This window comes from Chlorocebus sabaeus, chromosome 15 (assembly GCF_047675955.1).
Source record: "Chlorocebus sabaeus isolate Y175 chromosome 15, mChlSab1.0.hap1, whole genome shotgun sequence".
In the NCBI taxonomy this organism is placed as follows: Eukaryota; Metazoa; Chordata; class Mammalia; order Primates; family Cercopithecidae; genus Chlorocebus; species Chlorocebus sabaeus.
Genome location: NC_132918.1, coordinates 2,048,990 through 2,066,356, shown reverse-complemented (window position 1 = coordinate 2,066,356; position 17,367 = coordinate 2,048,990). Strand labels below are relative to the sequence as shown.

The 17,367-nt window shown below is 43.3% G+C and overlaps 1 protein-coding gene across 3 annotated transcripts in view; it reads left to right on the top strand.

Moving 5' to 3' along the window:
• Nucleotides 1-17,367, top strand: part of ITGA9 (integrin subunit alpha 9) — a 384,455-nt gene that overhangs the window by 20,195 nt on the left and 346,893 nt on the right. For all 3 annotated transcript variants that reach the window (XM_007971773.3, XM_007971776.3, XM_037988454.2), the window contains exons 3-4: nt 1,695-1,801; nt 15,423-15,546. In XM_007971773.3, coding sequence (XP_007969964.3) covers nt 1,695-1,801; nt 15,423-15,546 — 231 coding nt within the window. The remainder of the gene's footprint in view (nt 1-1,694; nt 1,802-15,422; nt 15,547-17,367) is intronic.

Below are 17,367 nucleotides of genomic sequence, written 5' to 3'. Positions count from 1 at the left end.
TTGAGTGGTGAGGCCACTGAAATCAATTTTGGGTGTTACATTTTAAACAGGGAAAGATATGATCAGATGGATGTTTTTAAAAGCTCACTTTGGGCTGGGCGTGGTGGCTCACACCTGTAATCCCATCACTTTGGGAGGCTGAGGTGGGCAGATTGTTTGAGCCCAGAAGTTCAAGACAAGCCTGGGCAACATGGCGAAAGTCCATCCCTACTAAAAATATAAATATTAGCTGAATGTGGTGATGCATGCCTGTAGACCCAGCTACTCAGGAGGCTGAGGTAGGAGGATCACTTGAGCCCAGGAGGTCGAGGGTGCAGTTAGCTGAGATTGTGCCACTGCACTCCAGCTTGGGTGACAGAGCTGAGACTCTGTCTCCAAAAAGATAAAAAAATAAAAAGTGAAAGCTCACTTTGATCTAGCAGAAAATACAAGATCTTTGGAATCAGATGGTTCTGACTGGGTTCAAAGCCCAGCTGGGACTGATTGGGAATGCCCTATAGCTTCTTGGGCCTCAGTTCCCCCATCTTCAAAATCAGTACTGAGATACTTACCTCACGAGAACGGTCTTGAGAAGATTAAGTGAGATAACACAGGTGAGTACACAGAACTGTGCTTGGCACATCAGTACAAAGGAGCTATTTTGTTATAATCATCACTGCAAGCATTTCTTTCTCCGAAGTCTTTTTGCATCAAGATTTTCTAATTTTTTTTTGTTTGTTTTTTGCTTTTTGTGTGTGTTTGTTTTGGAGACAGAGTCTTGCTCTGTCGCCCAGGCTGGAGTGCAATGGCACAAACTCGGCTCACTGCAACCTCTGCCTCCCAGGTTCAAGTGATTCTCCTGCCTCAGCCTCTCGAGTAGCTGGGATTACAGGTGTATGTTACCACCCTCGGCTAATTTTTGTGTTTTTAGTAGAGATGGGGTTTTGCCATGTTGGCCAGGCTGGTCTTGAACTTCTGGCCTCAAGTGAACCGCCCACCTCAGCCTCCCAGAGTTCTGGAATTACAGGCGTGAGCCACCGTGCCCGCCAAGATCTTCTAATTATTTTTTAAATAAAGAGTTATTGTGATTTTCTTTAGCAGAAAAAGAGGCTTGTGAACTGTTTGTTACTGGTGCATAACAAATTAATGAGCTTGCTTCATAACGTAAATCAAGGCCCTGCCTCTTTCCTTGAGAAAGCCTTGCCATGTGGTTGGGCGCAGTGGCTCATGCCTACAACCCCAGCACTTTGGGAGGTTGGGGTGGGCAGATCACTTGAGGTTAGGAGTTTGAGACCATCCTGGGCAACATGGTGAAAACCCGTCTCTACTAAAAATATGAACGTTAGTGGGATGTGGTGGTGCACACCTGTAACCCTAGCTACTTGGGAGGCTGAGGCAGGACAATCGCCTCTGCCTGGGAGGCAGAGGTTGCAGTGAGCTGAGATCATGCCATTGAACTCCAGTCTGGATGACAGAAAGAGACTGTCTCAAAAAAAAAAAAAAAAAAAAAAAAAAAAAAGAAAAAGCCTTGCTATGTGAAAAAACAGTTGTCTGGATCAAACTATAGTACATAGTGATGGAGTTGATTTACATTTTGTGGAAAGTTCCTTATTTCCTCATAGGTAATAAACATGGGGCTGTGGATCATCCTTTGAAAAGCAGCCAGCAGAACATCACTCCTCAACCCAAGTCTGGCTCTTCTCCTTTTTCTCCAGGGAAGAATCGGGGCACGTCCTGCGGAAAGACCTGCCGGGAAGACCGCGATGATGAGTGGATGGGGGTGAGCCTGGCCCGGCAGCCGAAGGCTGATGGCCGCGTGTTGGTAAGTCCCTCCTGGGGGTGCCATGGGAAGGGGGTGGCACTCTGAGAATGAGTGATCTGTTAGGAAGGCTGGAGGGCATGGTGACAAGTGCATGGCCTTGAGGTTGCTTATTCTGGACTACTGCTTAGACAAATGGCTTATCTTCTTATTTTCTTTATCTGTCAAATGTGAATAATGTCTGTCCCAAGGTGTGGCTATTGAAAAATAAAACATACGTGAAAAGTGCTTTGTACATCTCATTCATTACATAGGTATTTGTGTGTGTGTGTGTCTTAAATTGAGGTATAATTTACAGTACACAAATCTTAAAATTACGGTCTTGATTTTAACAATTGTACACACCTGTGTAACCCTATGCCCACCGAAATATAGAATATTTCCATCATCCCAAAAGTCTCCTGTGTCTCTTTCCAGCCAACTCCTCCCACCCGAGACAACCACTGCTGTGATTTGTATTATATATTACTTTTGCTTTTTCTAGAATTTCATATAAATGGAATCCTACAGTGTGTGCTCTTTTATATAAGACTTCTTTCACTCAAAATAGTGTTTTCTGAAATTAATCCCTGTTGTGTGTATCAGTATTCATTCCCGTTTATCTCTACATAATATTGCATTTTATGAAATAAATGTTATTTTTAACTAGTCATTTATTGGACCTCCAAAGCACCTATGATGTATTCTGATCCGTGGATGCTTTGAGGGAGATAAAAAGAGAAGTCTTTGCCTTTGAGACTCCTGAGATCCTGGAGTTATGCTGTGCAATAAGGTAGCCACCAGCCCTGTGTACTTACTTAAACTCAAATGTATCCAAATTAAACTAGAAATTCAGTTTTCTAGTTATATTAGCCACATTTAAATGGCTCAATCATCACAAATGGTTACTGACTACTCTATTGGAAAGCACAGAGAGAATATTTTCATCATCACAGCAAGTTTTATCAGACTCAACACAAAAGGAATTTCTAACTGCTGCAGAGATTTTGTTTTTGTCAATTTTTCCTTTAAACTTTTCTATGAGGTATAATACTGAAGCACTTGACACACCCAGCTGTGAGTGTACAGCCTGGTGGGTTTTTTTTCCACCCATGTACACTTATGCATCCCCATTGCCAGTACCCCAGAAAGACCCCTGCACCCTTTCCCAGTCAGTTCCTCTGCCCCTGGTGAGTGAGCCACTATTCTGACTTCATAGGCTTTCTCTTGCCCTTGACTTCTATCAGAAACTGTATGAAGATTTTTATTATAAAAGCGTAAGCCCAAGAAGGGAAAGTAATACTAGCTATCGCTTGTGGAGGGCTTCCTTTGGGTCACATGCTGCAAAGCTGAGGGTTTCGTGTGTATTTTATCCCAGGGGAAACTGGTTTTCCTTAAGGAACTAGGCAAAGTGTTTTTGTCGCCTCTCTAAGGAGCCCACTTTTGTGTTAAACTTCTTCATGGCATAAGCTGTTAATCCGAATTCCATCCTCAGCACAATTAAGCATCTCCCCCTTGTTGGGCCCCTCAGGAGAGGAGGAAGCAGCTGGATGCTGTCGCCAGCATCATGGGGGTCTCCCTCCTGGAAGCCGTTGTAGGTCCTGCAGAGGCTCCCTGAGCCCACTGTTTGCCTTGGTTTCCAGTCCTTTCATCACTGTGGTGGCCGGCCCTGGACCCTCTCCAAATTTCCACATTCCTCCAGGCATGGTGGCCTGACCCTGACTGGACAAATGGGCCCCAGAGGGGCTGAACCCTTGTCTACCATTCTGGGGAAAGAAAGGGAAGAAGCTGACTCATCTATAAATCAAAGGGTAGCCCAAGGTCCCGATTCAGAACAAAGAGGAGGTGGTGGCCCCATGGCAGCACAACACAAAATGCTCTTAAGGGCATCGAGCCTAGAGTCAGAGTTTGCGCCTGTGAAAATATTTCCTCTCTGCAAGGAAGGATAACCTCTCTGTGGCTGAGGGCTTGTTTCCAGAGGGGCAAGACAGAATTCTGTATTACCACAGATCAGTATCACAAAGGATTCATTTCTGAAGACAGTGAACAGCAATGAGGACCACAGGGAAGATTTAGCAAAGGGAACCAAGAAGGCAGCGCTGGAGTGTTTGTGGATAATGGTGCCATGGATAGTCTTGTCTAATTAATTGCATGCAGGGCTATTTTTTAAATGTTTTATGAAATAATTACATCATCCAATCAGTAAGCCACTGTATATGGGTGCTAGGCAAAGAGGAGCATCTGACACCATCTGCTTTCCTGTGCCTTTTGTTTGTTTTTCTAATTGTGATCAAACACATAACATAAAACTTACCACCTTAACCATTTTGAGTGTACAGTAGTGGTAACTGTATGGCACATTGTTGTACAAGATACCATTAAACTTTATCTTGCAAAACATACATCCATTGAACAACAACTCTCCTTTTTCTCCTTCCCCTGGTTCCTGGCAACAACTATTGTATTTCTGTTAAGAGTTTGACTACTTTAGATCTCATATGAGTGGAGTCATGTGGTATTCGTTCTTTTGTGATGAGCTTATTTCATTTAGCATAATGTCCTCAAGGTTCATCCATGTTGTAACGTGTGACTGGATCTGCTTCCTTTTTAAAGGCAGAATAATATTTCATTGTATGAATTCACCACGTTTTCTTTATTCATCTGTTGATGGACATTTAGGTTGGTTCTATCTCCTGGCTGCCGTGATGAATGCTGCTATAAATATGTACCAATATCTCTTTGAGATCTTGTTTTCAATTCTTTTGGGTATACACCCAGAAGTGGGGTTACTGGATCATATGGTACTTCTATTTTTAATTTTTGAGAAGCCTCCATACTATTTTCCCAAGTGACTGCAGCATTTTAAATTCTCACCAGCAGTGCACAAGGGTTTCAATGGCTCCACATCTTTGCCAACATTTATTGTTTTCTGTTTTTGTTTTTAATAGTGGCCCTCCTAATGGGTGTGAGATAATATTTTATTGTGATTTTGCTTTGCATTTCCCCGGTGATTAGTAACACTGAGCATTGTTTCATCTGCTTGTTGGTCATTTTATATCTTTTTTTGAGAAATATTTAGGTAAAGACCCAATTTTAAATTGGATTGTTTCGTTTTTATTGTTGTCGAGTTATCCTCATGACTTTTTGCACATGGGCAGTCTTGCTAGGAAAGGCTTGTCCTAAGTCCCGTCTGCCCCTGTCCCACTCCGTCCTTGGCACTCCTCTTTTTTCCCCTGTATAGGCTCTGCCTCCTCCATGAAGCCTGTTAAGGGTTTTCTGGAACAAGCTGAGCATCTTTTGTGTCATTAGGAACTCAACATCATCTTGTTACTTACATTGTGTGTATAATTTATTTTGTGGCCGTATGTCCCCTTTTATGGAAGCCACTTGGGGATAGAGACCAGATCTTCTGCCCAGTTTCATTCTCAGCATCTGGAGGACATCTCTCTAAGGAATGGCATCTGAAAGTGTGTTTGAATAATACAGGGACTGAGGGTCAATGTTAAAACAATTAGAAACCAAATTAGTTGCCTTCTTTTCTTGGTGGCTGATTCTAAGTGGCTGATGGAAACACCAGGAAAAATTCTATAAAATGTTCATTGGGAATGACAGGCAAAAACAAGATACAGCAAGTGGCTGCCTAGTCCATATTTACGTTTGGAGGCCTCAAAGTCGTTTGCTTTTTCTTTAATGTTTCATTCCTATCTGTCAGAGCTTTCTGGGAGGCAAGTATTTACTTTTAAATTAAAAATAGGAGGGATGTGTGTTGTTCAGATGCCTTTTGAGAACTTGAGAGGTGCCTGGAGTATAGGCAAGAGACCAGTCTCCCCAAGGAGCACAATATTGGATTCCCAGGTTGGATTTGAAGAGGGAGAGGTGGACTGGCTTTTTTGAAAATGGTATCTGGTGCTGATAGAAAAGCTAAGAACAAATGGAGAATTTGAAAGCTGCAATGGGGCGTGAAATGTCTCAGTGACCAATGGCATTATGTGGACCATGGACCCAGCAACCAGCTCTGGCAAGAACCAGATTGTCAGCTTGGCCTGGCAGGTTGACCTTAGCTTAGGGTCTGCCCATCTCAGGTCCATGGACACTGTTGTATCTCCCAGGTTTTCCCCAGAAACAAATGATACTGCATGTAAAGATAGCATCAGGATTAGAGGCAAGCCCCTTCCCTTCTCACTCTCTCAGCCTGAGCTCCCCGTGTGCAGATGACATTTTAAAAAATGAGCGGGGAGGGGAATCACTTCTTGAAATAACCACTGAACAAGCTCTGTATAGGCATTGACTGCTGCTCTGAGACTTTGGAGGGCAATCAAAATGTTCAACTCTAATGTCGCCCCTTTTCATCAGACTTGTCAAGGCTCAGATAACGAATAATTTAAGCTTCTAGATTCTGTGCAGGAGCAGTATTCTCTGGTTCTCTTTGTCATTTCCTTTCTAAATATCAGGGCTGTCCTTATCTGTTCGGTGCTTCCCATCTCTCCATTTTTTTTTCAAAGTCACAGGGTACATTTTTGCATTTACTTCTGTTGCTCTGCTTCCTGATTTTTTTTTTTAAAGTGAACTTTTTATTGAGCTGTAATACACATGCAGAAAAAGGTATAAATCATCAGTGTACACCTCAATGAATTTTCATTAGGTGAACATCCTCAGAATAACATTTTCACACTCCAGCAGCTCCTTCCCAATGCCCCTCCTGGCCACTTCCTCTTTCTCCTCAGTTGGGGAGCTTCTTGGGGGAGTCTCATGGCATCACAGCCTCACTGTGATCTTGCTCCCCACCACACACCTTTCTCAGCAGCCAGGCCCAGTTGTGGCTGTGCACTGTGGACCTGGATGCGTGACAAAGGCTTTGGCCATCTCTATGGCAGGTGGGAATGTAGGAGTGTTGGCAGGATGTGCCTTTGTGGCCGAGGCACCCAGAAAGTGCCAGTACCCACCTCTAGGAGGGATGTGTTTTTTCCATACAACAAGAAAGACCTTTGAAAAAAACTGTTTATTTTCTTTCTCTTTTTCCTGTTTTGGGAGGAAAAACAATCTTTATAACTAGAAATGTGTCAGATTCTAAGATTTGGAGTGGGACAAGGTCCTCCTCCCCCTTTCTTATGATTAATTGAAATCTGAGTTTGAGCAATTCTTGCTGTTTTCAGAGAACGCTCTCCTTCTTCTGTTCTTCTTCTCTACTTGGTCCCCATTCCTCCCTCACAGCCGAACTCATTTGGAGAGATTGATGGAATTACTAATGCTTTGGAGACAGTCCCTAGGAATTTTTTTAAAATGTAGTGGTCAGATTGACATGTGTGTATATATAATGATAATCAAGGCTAAACACAGTCTTCTTTTTCTGTAATTTATATTCAGAGACACTTTGCATTGTTTTCCTATATGAATCCTTCCTTTGACAGTTTGATCTCTGACCTCCCAGAATGCTTTAATTTTAGTTTAGTATGAAATGCAATATTTGGATCTTCTAGGAATTCTCCAAGATCACCCCTTAAATAGTTTACAGCACTTAAAAAATGAGACAATACACCAGACATTAAATACAGCAAAGCCTTCCTATAAGTGTCAGTGTGCAGCTGGCTGTCAGACAGCACTGTGATAAACATCCGCCTCTTTTCACAGCCCCTCCAACTCAGAAATACAATAAAACATGGTCAGCCCTTGAAGCCAAGGGCTTTGCTAAGTCCAAAAACTTAGCAAAACCAAAACATAACTGATTTACCCACAAATTAGATAACAATAAGTGATTCAAGTTTGCGAGCCATAAGAATTAAGTCAGAATTTTAAAAATCAATTATTTAGCAGTATGGAGTGATTATTTACTTAGTGATATATTTTTTGTAGTTCTTTGCCTCTTATCATTTCAGTCTATTTAGAAACCTGCTATTTCAGCACAAAACAGTATCAAGTAGAGGAATGAATGTGGTATGCAGCAGAAAAAAATAAAAATAGATTGTTTTCTATAGCTTAATGCCATATGACAAGAGGCAGAATGTGGGCAAGCTCAGGTTTTGAGAGTCATTCTGAGTGTGTCCTCGTTAGCCATTGGGCAGAGAGTGGCCTTGTCAAGGGCCTTGGTGGCAGTGGCTTGAAGGATGAAGAGCAGAGAGCTTAGAAGGCTGTGATCTTATCATAGAATGACGTCAGGGAGAACCAAGCCCCGAGACCCCCCTCACTCACTCAGTGACCTGGGGCATTCCATTCGACCCCTGAGTGGTTATTTCAGGTGTCCTGGGACCTGTGGCAGTGGGGCTGTAAAGAGGATAAAGTCACCAGGCCTGCCCCAGGGGGTGGGTTTTGATGGCCTCTCAGGTAGGAATGAGAAGTTTTAAGATGGAAAATCCTTCATAGTGAAACAAGGAAGACTCAGCATTCATGGATTCCAGTGCTGTTTGCAGCACTTACTAGCTCTGCCACTTAGGCAAAGCACTCTCTGATACGCAGTGCTCTTGTACAGCAAATGGGAATTCTAAAGACACCTCTGCTCACCTTCCAGGGTTGCAGAAGAGGTCAGAGGTAGGCCATAACAATACTCAATGTTATCAGTTATGGAAACTGCATTTGAGGGAGGCAAACCAAGATATTAAAAACTGATTATTTTCAAAAGCAAAAAAATATATATATTATACTTTAAGTTCTAGGATACATGTGCACAACGTGCAGGTTTGTTACATATGTATACATGTGCCATGTTGGTGTGCTGCACCCATTAACTTGTCATTTACATTAGGTATATCTCCTAATGCTATCCCTCCCCCTCCCCCCTCCCCACAATAGACCCCGGTGTGTGACGTTCCCGTTCCTGTGTCCAAGTGATCTCATTCTTCAGTTCCCACCTATGAGTGAGAACATGCAGTGTTTGGTTTTCTGTTCTTGCGATAGTTTGCTGAGAATGATGGTTTCCAGCTTCATCCATGTCCCTACAAAGGACATGAACTCATCCTTTTTTATGGCTGCATAGTATTCCATGGTGTATATGTGCCACATTTTCTTAATCCAGTCTGTCATTGATGGACATTTGGGTTGATTCCAAGTCTTTGCTATTGTGAATAGTGCTACAATAAACATACGTGTGCATGTGTCTTTATAGCAGTATGATTTATAATCCTTTGAGTATATACCCAGTAGTGGGATGGCTGGGTCAAATGGTATTTCTAGTTCTAGATCCTTGAGGAATTGCCACACTGTTTTCCATAATGGTTGAACTAGTTTACAGTCCCACGAACAGTGTAAAAGTGTTCCTATTTCTCCACATCCTCTCCCAGCACCTGTTGTTTCCTGACTTTTTAATGATTGCCATTCTAACTGGTGTGAGATAGTATCTCATTGTGGCTTTGATTTGCATTTCTCTGATGGCAAGTGATGATGAGCATTTTTTCATGTGTCTGTTGGCTGTATAAATGTCTTCTTTTGAGAAGTTTCTGTTCATATCCTTTGCCCACTTTTTGATGGGGTTGTTTGTTTTTTTCTTGTAAATTGGTTTGAGTTCTTTGTAGGTTCTGCATATTAGCCCTTTGTCAGATGAGTAGATTGCAAAAATTTTCTCCCATTCTGTAGGTTGCCTGTTCACTCTGATGGTAGTTTCTTTTGCTGTGCAGAAGTTCTTTAGTTTAATTAGATCCCATTTGTCAATTTTGGCATTTGTTGCTGTTGTTTTTGGTGTTTTAGACATGAAGTCCTTTCCCATGCCTATGTCCTGAATGGTATTACCTAGGTTTTCTTCTAGGGTTTTTATGGTTTTAGGTCTAACATTTAAGTCTCTAATCCATCTTGAATTAATTTTCGTATAAGGAGTAAGGAAAGGTTCCAGTTTCAGCTTTCTACTTACAGCTAGCCAATTTTCCCAGCACCATTTATTAAATAGGGAATCCTTTCCCCATTTCTTGTTTTTCTCAGGTTTGTCAAAGGTCAGATGGTTGTAGATGTGTGGTATTATTTCTAAGGGCTCTGTTCTGTTCCATTGGTCTATTATCTCTGTTTTGGTACCAGTACCATGCTGTTTTGGTTGCAGTAGCCTTGTAGTATGGTTTGAAGTCAGGTAGCATGATGCCCCCAGTTTTGTTCTTTGTGCTTAGGATTGTCTTGGTAGTGGGGCTCTTTTTTGGTTCCATATGAACTTTAAAACGGTTTTTTTCCAATTCTGTGAAGAAAGTCATTGGTAGCTTGATGGGGACGGCATTGAATCTATAAATTACCTTGGGCAGTATGGCCATTTTCATGATATTGATTCTTCCTATCCATGAGCATGGTATGTTCTTCCATTTGTTTGTGTCCTCTTTTATTTCACTGAGCAGTGATTTGTAGTTCTCCGTGAAGAGTTCCTTCACATCCCTTGTAAGTTGGATTCCTAGGTATTTTATTCTCTTTGAAGCAATTGTGAATGGGAGTTCATTCTTGATTTGGCTCTCTGTTTCTTAGTGGTGTATAAGAATGCTTGTGATTTTCGCACTTGATTTTGTATCCTGAGACTTTGCTGAAGTTGCTTATCAGCTTAAGGAGATTTGGGGCTGAGATGATGGGGTTTTCTAAATATACAATCATGTCATCTGTAAACAGGGACAATTTGACTTCTTCTTTTCCTAACTGAATACCCTTGATTTCTTTCTCTTGCCTGATTGCCCTATCCAGAACTTCCAACACTATGTTGAATAGGAGTGGTGAGAGAGGGCATCCCTGTCTTGTGCCAGTTTTCAAAGGGAATGCTTCCAGTTTTTGCCCATTCAGTATGATATTGGCTGTGGGTTTTTCATAAATAGCTCTTATTATTTTGAGATACGTTCCATCAATGCTGAATTTATTGAGAGTTTTTAGCATGAAGGGCTATTGAATTTTGTCAAAGGCCTTTCCTGCATCTATTGAGATAATTATTGGTTTTTGTCTTTGGTTCTGTTTATATGCTGGGTTACGTTTATTGATTTGCATTTGTTGAACCAGCCTTGCATCCCAGGGATGAAGCCCACTTGATCATGGTGGATAAACTTTTTGATGTGCTGCTGGATCTGGTTTGCCAGTATTTTATTGAGGATTTTGCATCGATGTTCATCAGGGATATTGGTCTAAAATTCTCTTTTTTTGTTGTGTCTCTGCCAGGCTTTGGTGTCAGGATGATGTTGGCCTCATAAAATAAGTTAGGGAGGATTCCCTCTTTTTCTATTGATTGGAATAGTTTCAGAAGGAATGGTACCAGCTCCTCCTTGTACCTCTGGTAGAATTTGGCTGCGAATCCGTCTGGTCCTGGACTTTTTTTGGTTGGTAGGCTATTAATAATTGCCTCAATTTCAGAGCCTGCTATTGGTCTATTCAGGAATTCAGCTTCTTCCTGGTTTAGTCTTGGGAGAGTGGAAGTGTCCAGGAAATTATCCATTTCTTCTAGATTTTCTAGTTTATTTGCGTAGAGGTGTTTATAGTATTCTCTGATGGTAGTTTTCATTTCTGTGGGGTCAATGGTGATATCCCCTTTATCATTTTTTATTGCGTCTGTTTGATTCTTCTCTCTTTTCTTCTTTATTAGTCTTGCTAGCGGTCTATCAATTTTGTTGATCTTTTCCAAAAACCAGCTCTTGGATTCATTGATTTTTTGAAGGGTTTTTTGTGTCTCTGTCTTCTTCAGTTCTGCTCTGATCTTAGTTATTTCTTGCTTTCTGCTAGCTTTTGAATGTGTTTGCTCTTGCTTCTCTAGTTCTTTTAATTGTGATGTTAGGGTATCAATTTTAGATCTTTCCTGCTTTCTCTTGTGGGCATTTAGTGCTGTAAATTTCCCGCCACACACTGCTTTAAATGTGTGCCAGAGATTCTGGTATATTGTATCTTTGTTCTCATTGGTTTCAAAAAACATCTTTATTTCTGCCTTCATTTCGTTATGTACCCAGTAGTCATTCAGGAGCAGATTGTTCAGTTTCCATGTAGTTGAGCGGTTTTGATTGAGTTTCTTAGTCCTGAGTTCTAGTTTGATTGCACTGTGGTCTGAGAGACAGTTTGTTCTAATTTCTGTTCTTGTACATTTGCTGAGGAGTGCTTTACTTCTAACTATGTGGTCAATTTTGGAGTAAGTACGATGTGGTGCTGAGAAGAATGTATATTCTGTTGATTTGGGGTGGAGAGTTCTATAGATGTCTATTAGGTCTGCTTGCTGCAGAGATGAGTTCAATTCCTGGATATCCTTGTTAACTTTCTGTCTCGTTGATCTGTCTAATGTTGACAGTGGGGTGTTGAAGTCTCCCATTATTATTGTATGGGAGTCTAAGTCTCATTGTAAGTCTCTAAGGACTTGCTTTATGAATCTGGGTGCTCCTGTATTGGGTGCATATATATTTAGGATACTTAGCTCTTCTTGTTGAATTGATCCCTTTACCATTATGTAATGGCCTTCTTTGTCTCTTTTGATCTTTGTTGGTTTAAAGTCTGTTTTATCAGAGACTAGGATTGCAACCCCTGCCTTTTTTTGTTTTCCATTTGCTTGGTAGATCTTCCTCCATCTGTTTATTTTAAGCCTATCTGTGTCTCTGCATGTGAAATGGGTCTCCTGAATACAGCAAACTGATGGGTCTTGACTCTTTATCCAATTTGCCAGTCTGTGTCTTTTAATTGGACCATTTCATCCATTTTAAGGTTAATATTGTTATGTGTGAACTTGATCCTGTCATTATGATATTAACTGGTTATTTTGCTCGTTAGTTGATGCAGTTTCTTCCTAGCATCGATGGTCTTTACATTTTGGCATGTTTTTGCAATGTCTGGTACTGGTTGTTCCTTTCCATGTTTAGTGCTTCGTTCAGGATCTCTTGTAGGGCAGGCCTGGTGGTAACAAAATCTCTAAGCATTTGCTTGTCTGTAAAGGATTTTATTTCTCCTTCACTTATGAAACTTAGTTTGGCTGGATATGAAATTCTGGGTTGAAAATTCTTTTCTTTAAGAATGTTGAATATTGGCCCCTACTCTCATCTGGCTTGCAGAGTTTCTGCCGAGAGATCTGCTGTTAGTCTGATGGGCTTCCCTTTGTGGATAACCCGACCTTTCTCACTGGATGCCGTTAACATTTTTTCCTCATTTCAGCTTTGGTGAATCTGACAATTATGTGTCTTGGAGTTGCTCTTCTCGGGGAGTATCTTTGTGGCGTTCTTTGCATTTCCTGAATTTGAATGTTGGCCTGCCTTGCTAGGTTGGGGAAGCTCTCCTGGATAATATCCTGCAGAGTGTTTTCCAACTTAGTTCCATTCTCCCGTCACTTTCAGGCACCCCAATCAGACGTAGATTTGGTCTTTTCACATAATCCCATATTTCTTGGAGGCTTTGTTCATTTCTTTTTACTCTTTTTTCTCTAAACTTCTCGCTTCATTTCATTCATTTGATCTTCATTCGCTGATACTGTTTCTTCCAGATGATTGAGTCGGTTACTGAAGCTTGTGCATTTGTCACGTAGTTCTCGTGTCATGGTTTTCGTCTCTATCATTTGGTTTATAGACTTCTCTGCATTGGTTATTCTAGTTGTTCATTCATCCATTCTTTTTTCAAGGTTTTTAGTTTCTTTGCGGTGGGTATGTAGTTCCTCCTTTAACTCTGAGAAGTTTGATTGACTGAAGCCTTTTTAACTCATCAAAGTCATTCTCCGTCCAGCTTTGTTCCGTTGCTGGTGATGAGCTGCGTTCCTTTGGAGGGGGAGATGTGCTCTGATTTTTTGAATTTCCAGCTTTTTTGCCCTGCTTTTCCCCATCATTGTGGTTTTATCTGCCTTTGGTCTTTAATGATGATGATGTACTGATGGGGTTTTGGTGTGGGTGTCCTTTCTGTTTGTTAGTTTTCCTTCTAACAGTCAGGACCCTCAGCTGCAGGTCTGTTGGAGTTTGCCTGAGGTCTACTCCAGACCCTGTTTGCCTGGGTATCAGCAGCAAAGGCTGCAGAAGATAGAATATTGCTGAACGGCAAGTGTTGCTGTCTGATTCTTGCTCTGGAAGCTTTGTCTCAGAGGTGTACCCAGCCATGCAAGGTGTGAGGTGTCAGTCTGCATTTAGTGGGGGATGTCTCCCAGTTAGGCTACTCAGGGGTCAGGGGCCCACTTGAGCAGGCAGTCTGTCCGTTCTCAGATCTCAACCTCCGTGCTGGGTGAACCACTGCTCTCTTCAAAGCTGTCAGACAGGGACATTTACCTCAAAAGCAATATTTTAAGAAAATGAATTCACTGGCCAGGGTGAAGTGAACTGAGATTAGAAGTAAGTAGTGAATGCCCAGGAGAAGTGAACCGGGCTGGGCAGGGTAGAGTGTGTGCCTCTGAGTAAGCAGGTCGGCTCTTCATCAGCGCTGCGGTGACATCCGGATGTGCAGAGACATGCACGGGAACTGGGGCCGCTGTCATGTCCAAGCAGCAGGTAGGGACATGTTTGGTGTGGCAGAAGGACGATCCAGGCCTGCATCCTGCCTCCTGGCACTGCTCCCGTGTCTGTTAGCAGAGCTGCCCTGCCTCATGGCATCTTGCGTAGTTTTGACCCTAGTGCTCAGAGGCGCCTCTGGAAAGCTGGCCAATGCATCTGTTCATCCTCTTCTCCAACATGCAGAGCTCTCACCCACCCCAAGACCCCTGGCCATGAACCTTCCTTCAGCTTTCTCCTCAGAGAGACCTTCCTTGACCTGCCTGGCCAAACCAGCCACTCCCTGGCATGAGGGAACTTTCTGGTGAGATGGAAATGCTCTGTCTTGCTAGAGCCTTGGTGACATGAGTGTGCACATTTGTCAAAGCTCCTTTGTGCATTTTGCTGTATGTAAGTTTCCATCAGAAAAACAACTCTCCACACACGTTTACTTCTAGTGAATGAGATGCATGCTGAAGTGTTTCTGTGGGTAGGAACATGCTTGAATATCAGCTATTCCTCCCTTCCCTGCTGTCTCCACATCGGCTCACTTCCTTGGGCCTGTCAGCTCTGAAGCCACCCCCTTCACCCATCTCCACTGCTCCAGACCTGCATCATCTCTCACTTGGTGTTCATTTGCACTTTTGCCCTCCTGCAGTCTCCACCTGGCAGCCAAACGTTCTTTCCAAACTGTCACTGGGATCATGTTTCTCACCTGTGTAAGACTCTCCACCACTTCCCGTTGCAGATCTGCTGAAGTCACAGCCATTCCCATAACCCCCGTGGTCCCACCTTGGCCCCTTCTTTGACTTTATCTCCCTCCCACCGCAGTCACTCCAGACCACCCTCTCTTTCTCTTGAGCCTCTGAGCCTTTCTAACGATGTATCCTTTGCATTCTGCTATCCTTTGAATCCTCCCAGAGCCCTCTTCCTGTGTGCTCAGTGTGGTTAGGTCTTCCTCAGGCTTCAAGCCTTCCCGACCTCCGGTGGAAACTGTCCTTCCCACTCCCAGATTCTCTATTCTATAACCCTGTTTCTTTCCTTCCCAATGCTCAGGACTAGCTACAATCCTCATTTGTTGATATATTTATTTCCTATCTCCTAGTAGACTCCCAGGGGCTCGTTCCTGTTCATGCAGTTTTCTGATACCCAGAGCAGTACCTGCTATGAAGGTGTGGCTTTCTGGCCCCTCTGCTCTTCTCTTCTCCCACAGAAAGAAACACCTGGCCCTGACAGGAGTCTGCTTTGTGATCTTTGGGGCCAACTTTCCTGCTCTTAAATGCTCTGTATCCCTTTAGGCCTGTGCTCATCGCTGGAAGAACGTCTACTATGAAGCTGACCACATCCTACCCCATGGCTTCTGCTACATCATCCCTTCCAACCTCCAGGCCAAAGGCAGGACGCTGATCCCTTGCTATGAAGGTGAGCATGGATTGATTTTTCCTCATCCCACTACCTACCTCATGCCCTAAGCCCACCTCCCCACCTCTGCGTACCACCAACTGAACATTTCCCCAACTTTCCACATGCTCATGATAGGGCAGCACTGTTTGCCCCAGATGGTCTCTTGGTCCCCAAGGCCCTACCCAGAGAAGAGGCAGGTACGGAGGGGGCAGCAGCCCCAGGCCTTTCCAACCCTTACCTGACTCGGCTGCAGAGCCCACAGTGCTTACCAAGCTTCATGAAGTCTCAGGGACCGAAATGCACCAAGCCTCAGCCAAGTGACCTAACAGCTGCCTTGGCTTTCTGGTAATGCCAGGTGCTGTGTTGCCTTGGGAAACTTACCTTCTCTCTCTGGACCTCAGTTTCCCTGTCCGAATATTCAGTGGTTGGCCCAGATGATCTCTACAGCCCCAGGCAGCTCCCAGTCAGTCATTAGGCGCCCACACAGCTCCTGGCTGCAGTGTGGACAGATGTCCTGTGGCCGGGGGGAGAGGAGACCCAGGATTCATAAAGCAACAGCTGGACAGAAACCTGACACTCTGAACTCTCAGCATTTCGTAACATTCGAGGTCTGACTTTCCTTCCCATGTGGTCCTGCAGCCCGGGCAGATGCTGGAGAATTGAGCGCATCCTGAATGTGGTTTTAAGAGCTCCTTGCCAAGGTGCACTTGGAAGGAAAATGTATCCTTTCAGACTTAGAACCTTCGAATGCCTGGGCATCGAGGACAATCCCTAATAGTGATTGAGTCAGTCACTATTTAGCCCTGTCGAATCTGAGCTTTAAGCATTCAGAAAACACGATTATTTTCTTCAGTTTGATAGCTTGTAGTTTCCAGTTTTCTCAGCCTAATTTTGGGTAAGCTGGAACCTGCTCCTTCTCTAAGTTCTGGACTATTTATTTCTTAATTCCCCTCCTACTTTATTTGGACAGAAGTCTCACTGGCTTGTGTCCACATTGTCTTTGGGCCTCCCTGGGTTTTCCTAGGTTTCAAATTTTGTGGACACTAAAAAGGATTCATGAGAAACACTATATGGACACTGGGACCCTCCTGGGGACTCAGGTGACCCAGGTAGGGTGCTCTGGGAAACGTCCCCCACAGAAGAGCCAGCAAGATCTCTGTGGGAGGCACAAACCCTCTCCCTATAGAGTGAGCCTTCCTTTGTTTTTCTTTCTCCTCTGTATCAGCATTTGATCCGCTCTAACTGGGCCATGTAGGGGAATGAAACCCTGGCCCTGTTTATATCTGTATTGTCCCAAACAGAAGAAAAACAAACTTTGTTTTAAAAATACATGATGATATAATCAATCAAGAGTGGAAGAATCGTTGGTTTCAGAAACACAAAGCATGTGTCAAGCCTGGGTTTCCACTGCTCCAGTTTACTCCTCCTTTTTCCCAAGGAAGAAAAAGGAAAAGCCTCTGGAACAACCAGTGGGGCAGCTCTTCAGGCTGGGAAGGAGCAAGGGGCTCAGCAGGGTGACGGTGGCAGTGATTGTTGAACCACGCTAGTTATGCATAGGACCAGTACTTTGGTTTTCCCAGAAGATGACATGCTGTGACAGGGACACGTGGCTGTCCCTGATGATTCCTCTGTGTACGCCACAAGCACAAGGACAGCCCTCCAAAGAGGGAGGTGGAGCTCAATGTCCGTGTGTACGCAGGTCCATGTGGCTCACACTTCTGCATTACTTTCTATTAAGTAACCGTGGATCATCAGTAGGCCAGTGTTGATCTGAGGTCTTTACACATTCTCTCATCTAATCTTCCCAGAAGCTGTGAAAAATGTTTTTTGCTTATTTTC